Genomic DNA, 19,933 nt, shown 5'->3' with positions numbered 1-19,933 from the left:
AAGTTCACTTTCCACACTGCTGTCTGAGTCAAGCTCTCAACCCAGAAAGTCAATCATGTTGTCACCTCTGCTTAAAATGCATCAAGAGTAAGTCAGAATGGGCAAAACTCCAGAGTGTGGCCCATAAGGCTCTTCTGCCGGGCCCTGCTCCCCTTTCCAGTCTTAACCCCTATGAAACACCCATCTGAGAGTCAAGTTTATGTTTTCTCCCATCTTTACGTCTCCGCATATATTGGTCTCTCTACCTGGGGTACCCAACCCACTTTTTTCCACTTTCAGAATTCTTACTCATGGTTTCATTAATCAAGATTGTTGCCAAATATCCCCACCTCCTTCACTATCCCTTTTCACTGTCAGCTTTCCCTGATATCAGCTTTCCTTGACTGTCGCCTTCACCTCTGGTGCAGAATGGGTCAGTCTTCGTTCCTGTGTGCTCCTGTGATAATCTTCACTTCTATAATTGCACTGTTGTCACACTAATATATTTGCCTATAGAGATGTGGCTTCTTTACTAGAGTGTGAGTAATCTAAGGGTAGAAACTGGGTTTTATTTTTTCTCTCTATGCCTAGGACCAAGCAAAGTACTTAAAAAATAGTAGGTGCGAAACTGAACAACTTGCTCTTGGATGTTGACTGGATAAACAATGAAATGAAGGCAGAAATAAAGATGTTCTTCGAAACCAATGAGAATGAAGACACAACATACCAGAATCTCTGGGACACATTTAAAGCAGTTTCTAGAGGAAAATATATAGCAATGAGTGCCCACATGAGAAGAAAGGAGAGATCTAAAATTGACACCCTAGCATCAAAATTGAAAGAGCTACAGGAGCAAGATCAAAAAAACTCAAAACCTAGCAGAAGACAGGAAATAACTAAGATCAGAGCAGAACTGAAGGAAATAGAGACACAAAAAACTCTTCAAAAAATCAGTAAATCCAGGAGCTGGTTTTTTGAAAAGCTCAACAAAATAGACAGACCACTAGCCAGATTAATAAAAAAGAAAAGAGAGAATAACCAAATTGATGCAATAAAAAACGATAAAGGGGATATCACCACAGATTCCACAGAAATCCAAACCATCTTCAGAGATTATTACAAACAACTCTATGCACATAAACTAGCAAACCTGGAAGAAATGGATAAATTCCTGGACACTTGCATCCTCCCAAGCCTAAACCAGGAAGAAGTCGAAACCCTGAATAGACCAATAACAAGGTCTGAAGTTGAGGCAGCAATTAAGAGCCTACCACCCAAAAAAAGCCCAGGTCCAGATGGATTCACAGCCGAATTCTACCAGACATACAAAGAGGAGCTGGTACCATTCCTTCTGAAACTATTCCAGATAATCCAAAAAGAGGAAATCCTTCCCAAATCATTTTATGAGACAAACATCATCCTGACACCAAAACCTGGCAGAGACTCAACAAGAAAAAAAAATTTCAGGCCAATATCCATGATGAACATAGATGCAAAAATATTCAATAAAATACTGGCAAGCTGATTGTAACAGCACATCAAAAAGCTTATCCACCATCATCAAGTAGGATTCATCCCAGGGATGCAAGGCTGGTTCAACATACACAAGTCCATAAACATAATTCACCACATAAACAGAACCAAAGACAAAAACCACATGATTATCTCAATTGAGGCAGAGAAGGCCTTCGACAAAATTCAACAGCCCTTTATGCTAAAATCCCTCAACAAACTAGGTATTGACAGAACGTATCTCAAAATAATAAAAGCTATTTATGACAAACCAACAGCCAATATCATACTGAATGGGCAAAAACTGGAAGCATTCCCTTTGAAATCTGGCACTAGACAAGGATGCCCTCTCTCACCACTCCTATTCAATATAGTATTGGAAGTTCTAGCCAGAGCAATCAGGCAAGAAAAAGAAATAAAGGGTATTCAAATAGGAAAGGAGGAAATCAAATTGTCTCTATTTACAGATGACATGATTGTATATCTAGAAGACCCCATTGTCTCAACCCAAAATCTCCTGAAACTGATAAACAACTTCAGCAAAGTCTCAGGATACAAAATCAACGTGCAAAAATCACAAGCATTCCTATACACCAGTAATAGACTTAAAGAGAGCCAAATCAAGAATGAACTGCCATTCACAACTGCTACAAAGAGAATAAAATACCTAGGAATACAACTAACAAGGAACATAAAGGACCTCTTCAAGGAGAACTACAAACCACTGCTCAACGAAATAAGAGAGGACACAAACAGATGGAGAAACATTCCATGTTCATGGTTAGGAAGAATCAACATTGTGAAAATGGCCATACTGCCCAAAGTAATTTACAAATTCAACGCTATTCCCATCAAGCTACCAATGACCTTCTTCACAGAACTGGAAAAAAACACCTTAAACTTCACATGGAACCAAAAGAGAGCCCGCATAGCCAAGTCAATTCTAAGCAAAAAGAACAAAGCAGGAAGCATCACACTACTGGACTTCAAACTATACTACAAGGCTACAGTAATCAAAACAGCATGGTACTGGTACCAAAACAGAGATATAGACCAATGGAACAGAACAGAGGCCTCAGAGGAAACACAACATATCTACAACCGTCCGATCTTTGACAAACCTGACAAAAACAAGCAATGGGGAAAGGATTCCCTGTTTAATAAATGGTGTTGGGAAAACTGGCTAGCCATGTGCAGAAAGCAGAAACTGGACCCCTTCCTGACACCTTACACTAAAATTAACTCCAGATGGATTAAAGACTTAAACATCAGACCCAACACCATAAAAACCCTAGAAGAAAATCTAGGCAAAACCATTCAGGACACAGGCGTAGGCAAGGACTTCACGGCCAAAACGCCAAAAGCATTGGCAACAAAAGCCAAAATAGACAAATGGGACCTAATCAAACTCCACAGCTGCTGCACGGCAAAAGAAACAGTCAGTAGAGTGAATCGGCAACCAACAGAATGGGAAAAAATTTTTGCAGTCTACCCATCTGACAAGGGGCTGATATTCAGAATTTACAAAGAACTAAAACAGATCTACAAGAAAAAAAAAAAAAAGAAGCCCATTCAAAAGTGGGCGAAGGATATGAGCAGACACTTTACAAAAGAAGACGTACAGGAGGCCAACAAACATATGAAAAAATGCTCATCATCACTGGTCATTAGAGAAATGCACATCAAAACTACATTGAGATACCATCTCACGCCAGTTAGAATGGCGATCATTAAAAAATCTAGAGACAACAGATGCTGGAGAGGATGTGGAGAAATAGGAACAGTTTTACACTGTTGGTGGGAGTGTAAATTAGTTCAACCATTGTGGAAGATAGTGTGGCGATTCCTCAATGACCTAAAAATAGAAATCCCATTTGACCCAGCAATCCCATTACTGGGTATATATCCAAAGGATTATAAATCGTTCTACTATAAGTACACATGCACACGTATGTTCATTGAAGCACTGTTTACAATAGCAAAGACCTGGAACCAATCCAAATGCCCATCGATGATAGACTGGACAGAGAAAATGTGGTACATATACACCATGGAATATTACGCAGCCATCAAAAACAATGAGTTTGTGTCCTTTGTAGGGACATGGATGAACCTGGAAACCATCATTCTCAGCAAACTGACACAAGAGCAGAAAATCAAACACCTCATGTTCTCACTCATAGGCGGGTGTTGAACAATGAGAACACATGGACACGGGGAGGGGAGCACTACACACTGGGATCCATTGGGGGGAAATGGGGGAGGGACGGGGAGGTGGGGAAGTGTGGAGAGATAGCATCGGGAGAAATGACAGATATAGGTGAGGGGAAGGAAGGCAGCAAATCACACTGCCATGTGTGTACCTATGCAACAATCTTGCATGTTCTTCACATGTACCCCAAAACCTAAAATGCAATTTAAAAAAAAGAAAAAAAAGGAAAAAAAAATAGTAGGTGCTCAGTAAGTATCTGTTGACTAAGTGAATGTTAAACTCACCAATTTGGGTCCTTTAATTAATACTAAATTTTTATCTTCCTTTTTTTTTTTTTTTTTTTGAGGTAGGGTCTCACTCTGTCACCCAAGTTGGAGCATAGTGGTGAAATCACAGCTCACAGTAGCCTTGAACTTCAGGGCTCAATTAATCCTCCAGCCTCAGCCTCCTAAGTGGCTGCATCTATAGGTGCACCACTGTGCCTGCCTAATATTTTTTATTTTTTGTAGAGATGGTGTCTCACTAAGTTGTTCAGGCTGATCTCGAACTCCTAGCCTCAAGTGAGCCCCCTGTCTTGGCCTCCCAAAGTGCTGGAATTAGAGGTGTGGGCACTTCACCTGGCCTCTATTTACCATTTTAAAATCCAATAAGGAGAAACACCAGAAAAGTGGTAGGTTGTTATTTCTTTTAGATTGATCTACAGATTTCTACTACAGTTTTAAATTTTTCTTTGCTCTTAAGATTTGGATGCTTATTTTGTCATTACTTTAAACATGGATTTCATATTCAATTTTCAACTTTGTTTGGAATATGCCATTTGAAGTATTTAAGTTGAGACTGTGTGGTTAAGGTGTTATCTGTGTAGGAGTTATGTATTTCAGCTGATCTACACTGAAAAGGAAAGGCACAACATTTCTCAGTCACACACCTGAGTATACTGAATCAATAAAGCCTGATAAGGGGCAGCAAACTTAAAACACACACACACACACACACACACACACACACACACACACACACACACACACAAAACAAAAAAGTACTGTATATCAGAAATAGCCCAACAACCAAGTCACACTGTCGGTGCGAAGGAGAGATATACACATTTCCTTGCATTCTAATTGTCATCTTTAAATTTATGAATGTAGATTTTATAAAACATGAACATAGGCTAAGCATAAAATGCTTACAAAAGAGTACTGCACTTAGAAAATGATTTTTATTTCCTGTAAAACTACGTTTAAATTTTTGTAGAATTGGTTTAAATAAAGCTCAACAAAAAAAGCTTTCTACGGAACCAGGCAAAATCGTTTTTTCTTAAGAACAAAGGAATTAGTTACCACTCGTTCATTTTCAGCAGTTGCTGCATCTTAATATGCTCTACTTGCAAGGAATTGATCTTGTCAAACAGTACAAATTGATATTACACAGGGAGACTCTCTACGGACTTTGACTTCAGAAATTAACTCTGAATAAGACAGAATGGCAAAAGGGGCAAAACCAGCATTAATATTTATTTACTGAAGCTCAGCCACGCTGAGACATTAAAAGCTGTCCTATTTCTGAGGTTTAGCAGTGCTTAGCACACAAATGGTTGGTTCTGAATAGAAGTCTGACAGAAAAGAAAAACTATTAACATTACCATGATGAAGCTAAATTCTGAAAACTTCTAAGATTAAACAACCACAGGCATTACGCTAACAGTACATTCTCAGTTCTACAATGACAATACTTTAAATGAGCATTAAAAGGACAGTTATTATTCTGCAATATTAAGCAATTTTTTTCTCATAAATGTGTTTCATCTATTAGGATTTTTTTTCTAGACACCATACATGTATAAATAATTTATTTTCTTTCTTTGCTTTCTGTCTCTTTCTTTCCTCTTTCTTTTATTGTTTAAAAGGGAAGATGTTAAATCACTTGGAATATCATCATAACAAAATGTTTTAAACAAGGTTTGATTTTAACAGAACCAGAGGCATCTTAACACTAACCCAAAACTTTGGGAGGTTCACCAACCTCTAGAATATTTTTTTCTCCAAATGCAGGCTGTTCAAGTGGTGCTTTTCTCCATCTGTTAGCATACCGTGCTCAGAATTACATTGTCATGTTTAATGTAAAAGGGATCAGTCCCCTTTCATAGTTTAAATTCAACATATTACTATGATTGGAAGACCAGTGCTTTTCTAATTTATAAACCAAACCAAATATCATAAACTTACATTTTATTTAAACAAAGTTCTCTCTAAAAACTGAAAAACTCTTAAGAACTGAGCAACATCAAAGGCTTGATGTGAACATTGAAAAATTGTAATAAAACTCAAAGTGAAAAGAAACCACATATGATAAAGTGAAATATCTACGATCTCTATTTGAATTTTTCTCTCAATGTGTGTATTTATGAGGGTGTGCTTTTCCAACACAGCAAATTCACAATGCTTACAACCTAAGGGTCTTACTGTAATTTAGGGCTGAGCTACATATTTACTAAAGTTGATGACAATGATGATCACATCACAAAATCTCATGATGGAAGCGAAGTAATCTGAAGCCTCAATGGTGAAAGCCTGTGTAATAATAATTCGAACATAAGCAGTGCCAATCTATTTCATCTTGAAATTTTACACCTCCTTAGGATGCAGATTCCTTATTTTGTATCAGTTCCATTTCAATTTGCATCTTACAATTTATTTACTTTGACTCTTTCACCACTGACAGTATTTTATTATTTTCCTAAATAAATTCCTCAGCTCCTTCAGTTCAAGATTTTTATTAGACGTAGAATTAGCAGAAGAGGTAGTACTGGTGGTAGGAGAAATATGTCATTTTGCTTATATTGATAGAGAATCACCTAAATATTTGAGCATTGTAGATGAAAGGTTTTGTAATATATCAGTAATTCCCTGCCACACTTATCATTCACATGTCTGGGTGTTTTGCTTACCACATCTCCGCTTTTCTTAATATGCCTGAAAGCTATGTGTGAACTGAATGACTAAGACTAACTCTAACAACTGTTTGGAAGCCTGTGGCAAAAATCAGTGGAATGAAATCGGTGCTGTGGCGCATAATGGGATTAGGGAGTACCTGGTGAGGTGCAGTTGGTGCTCGGATTCGCCCAGCAGTTCTGTTAGTTTCAGGCACTCCTCTCTGGCCCGGGCTGCCTTCTGCTGCTCCTGTTCCAAGTGCTGCTTGCTTTCACCCAGTTCTATTCTCAGTTTTTCTATTTCCTTAGAGAGAAAAGGAAAAAGCATCCATATAAAATATATGCACTTGAATTCAAAATTAGCTCATTTTTATTTTTTGACATGAATTTCAATGTGATAAAAAATTATTAGAAAATTTAGGCTAGCTTCCATTTTATGACAAAGGGAATTAGCACATCCAAAAATGCACATTAGTGAGGTTTTTTTTTTTTTTTTTTTTTTGGATTGCAAAATAAGGTCTAATTTTGAAAATAAAACAATTAAATGAGAGTATTCAAAGTGGATAATTGTACTACCATTCTAAAAGTCATTCCCTTTCAAAAGTAATATTTACTTAAAATGCCACTACCTTTAAAATGTAACATTTTTGTGTGAGATTCAGACACATGCATGCAGTGATTTACATCAAATATGTACTTTTTACTCTCAAAGATCAAATTATGGCTTCATTTGGGTATTTTGAAAACCAAATTAAAGGTTAAAATAAATAATTTAAGAGATATTTTAGAAAGACGTGAGGTGTAAAAAATGGCATGATTATAATGTTCAATATTACTTGGAAAAAAAATTCAGGAAAAAATAGCATGAGAAATTTAAGCATTGATAATGTAGGAGATATCTGAGCTAAAATAATATTTCCATTTAAATTTGCAATTTAAAAAGTCAACAAGAACACTGTAAGACTAATAAATACGAATATATAAAATTTGTGAAGGTTTATTTTTTGGTTTCAGGATGAAATTATCCTTATCTTACTGAAATTCAAATATTTCAAAGCAAAAATACTCATATAGGCCACAATTTTAAATAATTTATATACTAAAGTAGAAATATTTATTTATTAACAGAACATCTGTAAAATTAAGCCAAAGAAAATAAAAGATGAACACTTAAAAATATTCAGGTTATTAAAACAAGAAAAAAAGAAGAAAGGGTTCGAATTCAGCAGAAAGCAAGAAGCAAACTTTTGATCCATAAAAATGTAACCTCCTTTTGGAAAACAAAATCATATTTAAGTAGAGGGATTTAAATTTAGTATTTAAATAAATTTCTAAATTTCCTCATGTCCTTGTTAAATATTCTGAAAAACCTCCAACTACATTTAATACATCATGTAGGATAAACTGAATAATTCATTTATATTTTTCTTAATTCATAACAGTGTAACTATTCAGTTTATCTCCATCAACACCATACATTAACCAACAATATAATCACTTATTACAGTTCTCATAGATTGGTTTATTTTTTAAAAACTGTGTAACAATTATAACATTTTCATTCAGTGTTGATTTTCTCTATCTTTCAAATTGGAATACTAAGTTAAACTGACTTACTTCTTTAAAATATTGTGTTATTAAAATTAGATCAACATATTTTCAATTTCATAATTCAATACAATTAAAGAGATAAAAATAATAAAGATCATTAAATTTTTATTGTCTAACATTTATGAAATTAACAAAAGGAAAGAACTATAGAATTGGAATTACATGTTAACTTTAAAACTTCAAAAATGTATTCATTAATTTTTTTACACAGTGCTGTATGCAAGAAATTGTACTAAATAATATAATGAACTCAGAGTTCCCATCTCTACACTCAGGAGTAAATAATTCATCTGGGCAAATGAGACACATATACACAAGAAGACGATCAAAATGCAAAGCATATAAAAACACCAACTGAGTTATAGAGAAAATTCATGCCTCAGTAGCCAGATGAGGGATATATTAGCATGAACAAGAAAAGTGAGAAAGGTGATGATACTTCAGATCACATTATGAAAGGTTTTGAATTACAGATTAATAACACTCTATTTTTCTTATAGATAATGGGGAGACATTAATGGTTTAAACAGGTATGCAATATGACAGAAGTTGAGCTTGAGAAAACTGGATCAATGTGTACAATCAATTTAAGGTGGCAAAGAATGGCAGAAGGGAGACCATGAAAAGATAACTGCAGGATTCCAAACATGAGGAGTGGAGGGACTTAACACAGAAATATAAAGAGAACATGGAGATTTTACGGAAATCAAAGGAGGGGAATTGGAAGACCAAAGATGACTCCAGAATTCTGAATTGAGCGAATACAAAAGAATGACAGAAATAGAAAATGTATAAAATTTCTGACTTTTTTAAAAAGAAAAGATACAATTTTTATAAGCACTAAGCAACAATAACAACATATGTACCTTACACTGGTAATTAGGTTTTAAGTATAAATTAATTTCTTTCTTTTGCTCATGTAATGAAAAGTCAAGGGTTGTGTTGAAAGACAGGCCAAACACAGAGGTAAAGAACACAGGTCCAACAGCCAACACAAACCAGGGCTCCAGACACAGCTCTGGCACTTTTATGTGACCTTGGACAAGTCACTGGACTATTATACAGTTTCTTCCTTCTCAAATCAGAGGAATAAGCAGCTCTTAAAACTGTTGTGAAGATTAAATCAGGCTAGGAATACTTAGCAGAGTGCCTCACGCATAGTAAAAGCTGAATAAAAGACGGCAATGATCATTATTATTGATTTTTCCCTCCATCTTTCAAGAACAGCAAAGTGATAAGAAAAAATGGCCCACCTAAGAATATGTGACTATCCCTAACGAGTTCTTAATTTAAATCATAACATTTCCCCCTCCCCAATAAAGCAGTATTAAGGTGAAAACTGAATAAAACTTCTTCTATTGTAATTTCAAAATGTGAAATGTATTTTTTGTTAGGAAGATGGAAAATTACTGCCTGCTTCTGATCATCCATGCCAGCAAAAGAGCTTATTGGTGCAGATAATCAAAATCAACAAATAATCTAACCAGCTGGACCAGGGCTCAACACTTACTCCCTGAGTCAGGAAAATCTGCCATGGCAGCAAGTCCAACAGTTAGAAGAGAAATCTCTTGCCAGAAATGCCATGCTCCCACTGGCAGGATAACCCTTTGCCTCACCCAACTAGGTCAGGCTGCTTCCCTGGCTGTATATAGTGGCTTGGGGATGAAAGACCAACCACAGCCATAGGCCAATTGTACATTACTCTCAAAGCACACTATTAACCTGCATGTCTACAGTGCAGTTTGATGTGGCCATCTTTTGGCTAACTGGGCAAAGGCAGGTCCAGATAGCTTTACACCTCATCAAAAGGTATCTTTCAAGTCTTGAATATGACCACCAGAACAACTAAACGTAGAAACTGTTAAAAGAAAACAGTACTGGGGATTGAATTTGGAAGAGGGGAGACTTGATACTGTTCATATATATCCCTCCACATTGTAGGAAGTTTTTTTCTTAATCATGGGCATATGTAACTTTATTTTTATTGTTGATTAAATTTGCCTGTCAAAGTAATGCACCCAATTTAAGTCAAAGAGTACTAAATGGCCAGTAACAAGGAAGAGCAGTGCCGATGCCCTACCTCACCCATTTCAAAGCTAATCTCCAGTGGCATACACCATCAGCTCTTCCAATGTTTATCTTCGCATTTTTAAAAGACAAACTTACACTGCTATTTGCCAAGTTTTCAACATTAGACCTTTCTTATGTGAAGAAGGCTGACAATTTAGGCCTCATACCACCCATCCTACATACCCACCTCATGCTCCCATATAACAATTTCGGTTAAATTATTAGTCACTAGTTCACTTAAATTATAATGATCATGAAAAATTTGCTCACTACTAAGACAAGCATTATCTTGTCTAAACTAATTTTGGGCCGGGCACAGTGGCTCATGTCTGTAATCCCTGCACTTTGGAGGCAGGCAGATCATGAGGTCAAGAGATCGAGACCATCCTGGCCAACATGGTGAAACCCTGTCTCTACTAAAAATACAAACAAACAAACAAAAATAGTTGGGTGTGGTGGCACACACTTGTATTCCCAGCTGCTCAGGAGGCTGAGACAGGATAATTGCTTGAACCCGGGAGGTTGTGGTGAGCTCAGATCACTCAGCTGCACTCTAGCCTGGTGACAGAGCAAGACTCCATCTTTAAAAAAACTGTCTTATGTATAATTTTATTATTTCTAAAATCGCTAGGTTTTTAATAGTTTGTTTTTCTAGGTAACTGACATTTTCCCCCAAATATTCAAACATATCTGTTAAACAACCATCAATAATAACTTTTCAAATCACCTATTAGATAAAGTATAAGTTCTTTTAAAAAATTTTTCCTGGACATATGCTTCTTGGCATCTTATGTATGGCCTGGTTGATCTCTATCTTGTGTTAAGCCTTCCCCATGCTCTTTTATAGTTTTCTGTTTTCTGGGTCATAAGTTACCATGTTTCTCAATTTATTTCCTTTTTTGGTTGAAGTACAATCTCCAGGTAGCTTTCATAAGAAAAGTTACATGAAAAATACGTTTCGAGTATTTGTATGCCTGAAAATGTTATTATTGTATGCATACACAATTGTTTGGCTGGGTATAAAACTCTATTTTGAAATTAGTTTTCATTCAGGATTTTTAAGGACTATTCTGCTGTCTTCAGGATCCTAATGGTACGACTGAAAAGCCCTATGTCACTCTGATTTTTAGTACTTGGTCTATGATTTGCCTTTTTTTGTCTTTCTGGAAACTTTTACAGTCATCTCTTTTTCCTTGTCATTTTGAAACTTTATAATGCTCAGTCTTGGAATGCAGCTGTTTTTCGTTGTGTGGAGTTTTCAGTGAGCCCTTTTCAATCGGAAGGCTTTTTTTTTTTTTTTTTGGTTTGAGGATGTTTTCTTCTACTATTTTAAAATATTTTGATGCCATATACTTTAATATTTCCTCTTCCTGGAACTCCAGGACATTAGTTACTGGATTGATCTCATTTTCTTATATTTTCCATTTCGGTCTTCTGATTCTAACTCCTGGAAGATTTGACTGATGAAACCTCCTTTTGAATGTTGAGAAAATTTTCTACCATAATTTTTATTTCTATGAGCTATTTCTTGTCTCTATTGACACTTCTCTACATAGCATGCTAATTTTATTCTATGACTGTAGTATCTTATTTCTCTATTAGAATATACAGTATTTCAAATATCCTCCTTTGCTTATTATATGTTGCCTCAGTTTTCTCCAGGCTCCTTTCTTGTTTGTCTGATTTAGACTCTATTATGTTGTATGTTTGCCTCAAATATAGGATAATACTTGGTTATCGTTTTATATTTAAGAATGAGGCAGTTAACAAAAGTGTGAGTTTAATACTTTTGGGGTAATATGATAGTTTAGTCATTTTTTTTTTTTTCTTGAGACAGAGTCTTGCTCTGTCTCACCAAGAACCAGGCTGGAGTGCAATGGCACAATCTCGGCTCACTGCAATCTCCGCTTCCTGGGTTCAAGCAATTCTCCTGCCTCAGTCTCCTGAGTAGCTAGGACTATAGGCATATGCCACCACACCCAGCTAATTTTTGTATTTTTTAGTAGAGATGGGGTTTTACCATGTTGGCCAGGATGGTCTTGATCTCTTGACCTCATGATCCGCCCACCTCGGGCTCCCAAAGTGCTGGGATTGCAGACATGAGCCACCCCACCCGGCCAGTTTAGTTATATTTGTTGTTCAGCAAATATTCACTCCCATCTCCCTTCCACTGAGAGTAAAATACATTATGTCTCCCAGTGACTTTGGGCTTAGCCATATGATTTCATTTGGCCAGTGGAATTTGCATGGCTATAATGTAAGCAAAAATCATAAATATGTTTATGCTTATGTCACGTTGTGGCAATTCTCCATGAGAAGAGTATGCACTGGGTCGCCACTGTCCCTTCAGCCTAGAATGCAGAAAGAATACATGGAGATCAGAACCAAACCCCAATCACAGCCTAGAAAACACAGAACCCACAATCTGAAGCAGAAACACCTAGTAAAATAGAGCACATATCAGCCAAATCTTACTTGACCTGCAGACTCACCAAATATAAATATGCATGGTTGTTAGTGCAAGCCACTGAGTTTTGTCAATATAAAATTATTGACTTGAAGGGAATAAGGAGTGTTACAACTATATCATCTTAGAATTTTATTTGATCTTTGAAACGACTGCATAAAACATACAGGGTAGGTATCTCTGTTTATAAATATAAGAAATTTTGGGTCAAAGACGTTGAAAATTGTCTAAAGTAGTACACCCAAGCCTTGAACCAGATCTTCTGACTTCACTGCCTCCACCACACCATACAATAAATTATGCATTGCTTTCAAACATTTTTTTGGCCAAGATCTATAGTAAAAGTTCCATTTTAAATCAATCAGAGACAGACACATATATAAAGGTAAGAAGCATTTCACGAAACAGTATTAACTCTTACTATGTGAGAGTTATGTGATCTGCTCTGGCATTTCCTATTCTCATTCTATTCTATTTCTCTTATCTTATCTTGTCTATCTTATCTCATTTATTTGAGACACTCTGGCACCCAGACTGGAGTGCAGTGGTGTGATCACAGTTCACTGCATCCTTGACCTCCTGGGCTCCAGTGATCCTCCCACCTCAGGCTTCCAAGTAGCTGGGACTACAGCCATGTGTCACCATACCCAGATAATTTTTTTTAATTGTGAGGAGAGACAAAGTCTCACTATAAGGCTCAGGCTGTTCTCAAATTCCTGAGTTCAAGCGATCCTTCCACCTTTACCTCTCAAAGTGTTGGGATGATAGCATTAGCACCACCATGCCTGGCCAATTCCACTTCTTTAAAAAAATTTCTTGCTTCAATCTATAAAATTGATTTTACAATCCTGCAATTTGAAAAGCATTCTGTACTTCAAATAATTAAAATATTTTTACATAAATTAAGTAGAACGAAATAGAAAGTTTCATTAAGAGTAATTCTACTATACATTTTTCCTGATTTCCTAAGAAAAAATATCCAAAGAAATGAATGTAAAACCTATTTGAAAAATTATACATCATCTTAATTCAAAAGAATAACTTTGCCTGGAAAGAAAAAGAAGCATACATAAACTATAATAACTCAATGGTAGTGATTTATTCCTGAAACTAAATATCATGTGACTTAAAATTATTTCACCATCTTTAATATAGAGTGACTTGTTTATGTAAGAGAAAATGAGAATGGAGTGAAAAAAAGAATTACAGAATAGTAAGAAGACTAGATCCAAAAATCCTCACAGGTTAAAAGAAGGAACTGGTGGATTTAAGGCAGACAAATTTTGACAATGTGAATTTATCACTCAGAAACCAATGGATGAATTCAAAGAACATATTTCCAAAAGTAAGGTAGCACATAATACTGAAAATTGAAACACAATATATTCCTTGGGAGAAAATAATATTTCTATAAAGTTCTGTATGTGTAAAAAAAAGTGTACTCATTGGAAATTTAGTGTTCACCAGTTCATACTTCTATTAACTTATAGATGTTAAAATTGATTTCATCAAATTATTAGTAAATTTTCATCTACATCTGCAGTAGCTACCTTTGGCTATTCAAATTTAAGCTAATTAAAATAAAGAATATAGGTCCTCACTTGCATTAATCACAGTATAAGAGCTTGGTGGCCACATGGTGATTCCATGGCTACCACATTGGAAAGTGCAGGTATAAAATATTTTCATCATCACAGAACATTTTTTGGCATAGCACTGGTCTAGAATACAGTAAAATTTATTTCTAAGACTCACTCTCCAAGCTAGACATTCAGGGAACCAGCCTATGTGAACAAAAGGATATTATAAGTAGTAACCCATTTTAGAAACAGTCAAAAATGATTGTCCTCTTCACTAAGCAGAAGTAGAAGGTTGCTGATACCATTCTAGAAATCCTGTTCATGGTTACCACTGTTGATTGCACATAACATTGACTTAATGCTTTTATTGTGGACCTAATAGTAACACTGATACCAGCTACCATTTTTAGTGCTTACCATGTGCCAGGCACTGTCTTAGCATTTTATATTTTAAAATTCCATTTTGTGCTCATGACAACCATATAAAAATAAGTATCCTATTCCTGTTTTACAGATGAGAAAACTGAAGCTGACAGATGTTAAGTAACTTACATAAGATTATACAGTGGCAGAGCTGAGATTCAAAACGGAGTTAGTCTGATTTCAAGTCCTATAATCTTTCTACTACACCATATTGTCTCCCTAAACAAATCCAGATATAACAGAAAATAAAAAGGAAATGACACAGTCCGCTTTCTAAAACCTCTTGGCCTACAATTTGACATAGATGGAAAACAATTTTACATAGATTGACAAACAGCACAGATACAACAGGAGAAGATATAGCTCAGATGACCTGGATCAAATATCATGCTACCAAACACAAGGATCTCAATTTGCAAAGCCTTGGGCATGGTTCACTCTAAAGAAGCATTTTTCCATGAGACTTTAGGGCTAGTGACTTGAAGACATACTGGGGTTTGGATTTGCTTAGCCTCAGGTCCCACTGTCTACACCTTTTACAACATGATGAACTCCACACCAGCCTAAGAATTAATGTGCAACTTAACCTTTCAGGCTTACCAATAAAATATGGAACATTTTTGTGCAACTTTTCAGTTTTCCAATTGCTTCCTATGTGGCTATTTAATCAATCCTTACTCTAAGCAGATATTCTTGAAGGAATTTTAAGGAACTTTTTTTTTCTTTGCATAATGTTAACAGAAGTGGCATCAACTGATCACTTAAATTCAGAAGCACTTCCTTAAAGCTAAAGTAGCTCTCAGCCAAAACAAGTGTTCAAAACAGATGAGATGGAACTATGGCAGGAAAGAAGTGCCTTTCTAAAAGTATGTGTCTAAAGAAGAGGAGAATTTAAGGCATCTGATATAAAGCTGACTGCATTACATTGTGATAATACAGCAGACTTTTTGACTAAGCCAAGTTTACACCACTATTCTGTCATGCCAGAGATTCAGTGGGAAAAGAATCACTGCAACTCTGTGGTCAGCTTACAAAAATTAACTGAGGAGATGGCTCTACTTTTTTGGACTAGTCTAATAAAGACTTTATGTTTGCTAAAGGTGAACAAAAAAACCTGCTTTGCACTCTCATGAATGTAAGTTTCTGATCATCATAGACAAAATATCAGGCCATTCATTAAGTCTGCAGTTTTTTTCTTAATAATATTATGGGGCCTTTTTTGCCCCTAATCCTATTGTGCTTTTTCAGTGTGCTAAATGAGTAAAATATTAACAATGTTCAAGGTATTATATGTTGACCTATTTACATACATAGAGATCTTGACGTTTTAGATACTAGGAGCAGACATAAAAGGTGTAGAGGAACACTAAGAGCCCTGGATGAGGAAAACATCTGAAATAAGACATGATTGTTGAAAAGCCATAAAAGAGAGGTGATAATTTTTTCAAATGATGCATTGCAAAAGAGTTGTTAAGGTATTGTGAATATCGCCTAGAGTAACTGGGAGAGGCAGATTCAGATCACAGATTGAAATGGATAAAGACAACACGAAATTGTGAGTAAAAAGAGATAAAGTGAAAGAAGACAATGTTGAAATACATAGAAAAGTCTTAAAATAATGAAGGAGTCAAATGTATAAATCTCCTAATTGTTGACCACACTCGTTATCATCTGTCAATGGGTATGGAGCTTTAAAACGGTCTGAGAATAAGTTTTGCATTGGTTCAATACCAGAAAAACATATCAAGAGCTGAACTGTAAAAGACAGCCATCAACCACAATGTTAAAGAACCTACCACTTCAGAAGCACACCCGCCTAGTGCCCAGGCTGTAGCTTTCGTTTCTTACTTTTAAGGTCCCCTGTTTCTGCTCTTGAGTCTGATGTCAATGGCCCTCAAGAGATGCAATCTCCTATCACTCTGCTATTTGGTACATTTCATGCCTGTCTTCAAACATCATGATCATAAAATCAGATGGTTCATAGTTACTGTTACTGCAAAAGAAACATTAAGTTGCCACATGCAACAAAAAGAGATAAATGGAAGAAGTACAGATGACTCCACCCATCATTCAACTCAATCAATGAATGCTCTGTAGGAAGCATGAAGTGTGAGAAATGAATCCACTGAGCCCTTGGTCAGTCACAGTACATGTGTACTTTCATAGTCTGACCATCCCACAACACTACGTGGTGGTAATTTCATCTAAGAAATGGGTATATTTTTCATACAAAAGCACAAACACTGCCAAACACAAGCATGGAAATCATGGAAGTAAAATGATAAGGGTTAAAATCTTTGAGATAGAGTATGAATGTCTCCAATGTGGCAGGAATATATGGCTCTGAATGCATATAAAATCCATGTAGACAAATCTATATAGACTATTAAGTTATGAGGAATTTATGAGATTTTAAAAAGTAATTTTGATCACATGCAATATTTAACCTTTTAAGCTGAATTTAGAACATACCCTCTCCTGAAATGTCATTCTACTAGGATGAAGTGCACTGAGTTTATTTCAGCAGTAGGATTTATTTCACTGGCTTCACAAATAATTTTTATTCTATATTTATAAACATTATAGAGGTTGAAGGGGTCAGTTATACCTTACTACACTTACTAGGAAAAATTCGTTGTTTTTGCCTTCACTTGTGAAGATACTATACTTGTCCCTACAAATATCAAGGGTCTAATATCACTGTAAAGATTTGGGGCCGGGCGTGGTGGCTCAAACCTGTAATCCCAGCACTTTGGGAGGCCGAGGCGGGTGGATCACAAGGTCGAGAGATCGAGACCAACCTGGTCAACATGGTGAAACCCCGTCTCTACTAAAAATACAAAAGATTAGCTGGGCATGGTGGCGCGTGCCTATAATCCCAGCTACTCAGGAGGCTGAGGCAGGAGAATTGCCTGAACCCAGGAGGCGGAGGTTGCGGTGAGCCGAGATCGTGCCATTGCACTCCAGCCTGGGTAACAAGAGCGAAACTCCGTCTCAAAAAAAAAAAAAAAAAAAAAAAAAGATTTGGAAAGCAGCTTCCTAACACGCTCTTCTCCTTCACTCGGCTAGGAGTTGACTGTTTTTAGTACCTGACGATTGGAGGATTACAACCTTTACCGTATCTGTAGGAAAAACATCCCAGGAATGGTGCTCAATCACTTATAAATCCACCTAAACGAACTGTCATCCAAGAGACTGTTTCTATGTTTTGTTCAGAGTTCTGTCAGAAGAGCTATGTTAACAAAGTTAATAAACTCAAAACATTTTGGGGATATTTGGCAGTTCCTTGTTTTGTAAAGCTGGTAATCCTATGGCATCTATTCTACTTCACATACTATAAAATGCTATATTGGGACATTTAAATATGATGGTCTTATAATGCTTGTGGAGAGAATGTAACTAAAAAGACTAATGTAGACCTATATCCCTTTGCTTGGTATACATACAAAGGGAATCCTTTAATATGCTATGACCACCAAATGTTATGATTTTTAAAGAAAGAAAGTCTCAAAATATAACAGTTTGGCACTTCTTTTCTTTTCTTTTTTTTTTTTTTTTTTTTTAGATAGGATCTTACTGTCACCCAGGCTGGTGAGATCACAGCTCACGGCAGCCTCAACTTCCCCAGCTCAAGAGATTCTCATGACTCAGTCTCCCAAGTAGCTGGGACTACACATGTATGTCACCACACTGAACTAATTTTTATATTTTTATTTTTTGTAGAGATGGGGTTTGCCATGTTGTGCAGCCTGGTCTTGAACTCCTGGGCTCAGAGATCCTCCTGCCTTGGCCTCCCAAAGTGTTGGGATTAGAAGCATAAGCCACTGCGTCTAAGCTGGCTTCTTATTTTCTAGAAGGAAATTATGTCAGCCATGTTCTTGATATTCCAATTTGATGAAAGAAGAAATCATTTTCCACTTAAAATGTTAATATATAAGACTAATTTTATATAGATGTCTATGTACATAAAATATTAAGATATGTACACGTATTTTAAAATATACATATATATCATACTATATTAATATATATGGATGCATATATTAAATATATGTGTTATATTCAAGTTGACTTATAATACATTTAATATAATAGCCCTTGGGACATTAGTAAACAAAAGTGCCAGGAAGAAACTGGGACTCCTTCCATTCTTCCCTGAGACCAATCCATGACCCCTTGGCAGAAAAGCAGAAAGAGGGTCGCTGGTGAAGATCACCCCAGTTTCTGAGGTGAGAGTCCAGTGTAAAGCAGCCTTTGACCTGTGTTTGCTAATAAACTGGCATAATTTTTTAAAATAGCAACTCTAAATTTACTTCATGTTAAAAAAAAAATTACATCTAACCCTGATCTAATCCTTTTGAAAGCACTTTGAAAGGATTTTTCTTGCTACACTAGCTATATTCAAATGAGAAATAAACCTGGAGTTGTTTCTTTCAAAACGAACTGCAAAAACAAAAAACAAAAAACAAAACAAAACAGGAAAACATCTTCTGTTGGGACATCTCTATGTAAAAAAAGTAGTCTTTCCAATGGCCAATAAAAAGGAAAAATCTAATAAGTACAAAAGCTTACGGTAAATAAAAGAATTACCAAAGAAAAATAATCTTTAAACAGTTATCCAAAATGCAGGAAAACATATCACAGGATAATAAAAAGGAATATTCACTACAGTTATTGACTTTTATCACCATTTGAAAATAGTTTTTTTTGCCAATTGAGAAAATCATCCAAAGCAAAACTAAAATATAATAAAAGAATTCCAGTTTAGGAAAGCAAACTGTTAATTTATTCCCTTAAACTATTCCTTCCCAAGCTCTCAATTCAACACAATAAATATTTTTGAGCACATACTATGTGCCTGCTATGTGCCAGACATCATATATATAAATAGACATAAATGAATATAATATAGATATATATAAAATCCAGATGGCCAGATAATTTTATATGTATATCTACACATACATATATGCGCACACACATACACACTATATATGAATAATATCCAAGCTAGCTCACTCATTTCTTCACTTTCTTTTCTTTCATAACTATTAAAATATTAACTGATTATCATTTTGATAAAAAAAAAAAACAAGTGCAAGTTCAATGATACATCTAAGTTACATCATTTCCTCTTCAAATTTACAATC

The 19,933-nt window shown here is 35.7% G+C and overlaps 1 protein-coding gene across 8 annotated transcripts in view; it reads right to left on the bottom strand.

Annotated features, from left to right (window-relative positions):
- The window catches only part of SDCCAG8 (SHH signaling and ciliogenesis regulator SDCCAG8), a 246,073-nt gene that overhangs the window by 120,959 nt on the left and 105,181 nt on the right, over positions 1-19,933 (bottom strand). For all 8 annotated transcript variants that reach the window (XM_074385415.1, XM_039464324.2, XM_074385414.1 and 5 more), the window contains one exon: positions 6,794-6,936. In XM_074385415.1, the coding sequence (XP_074241516.1) occupies positions 6,794-6,936 (143 nt within the window). The remainder of the gene's footprint in view (positions 1-6,793; positions 6,937-19,933) is intronic.

Source organism: Saimiri boliviensis, chromosome 14 (genome assembly GCF_048565385.1).
Source record: "Saimiri boliviensis isolate mSaiBol1 chromosome 14, mSaiBol1.pri, whole genome shotgun sequence".
In the NCBI taxonomy this organism is placed as follows: Eukaryota; Metazoa; Chordata; class Mammalia; order Primates; family Cebidae; genus Saimiri; species Saimiri boliviensis.
The sequence above is the reverse complement of the archived record's forward strand: the minus strand, read 5'-3'. Positions and strand labels throughout refer to the sequence as shown.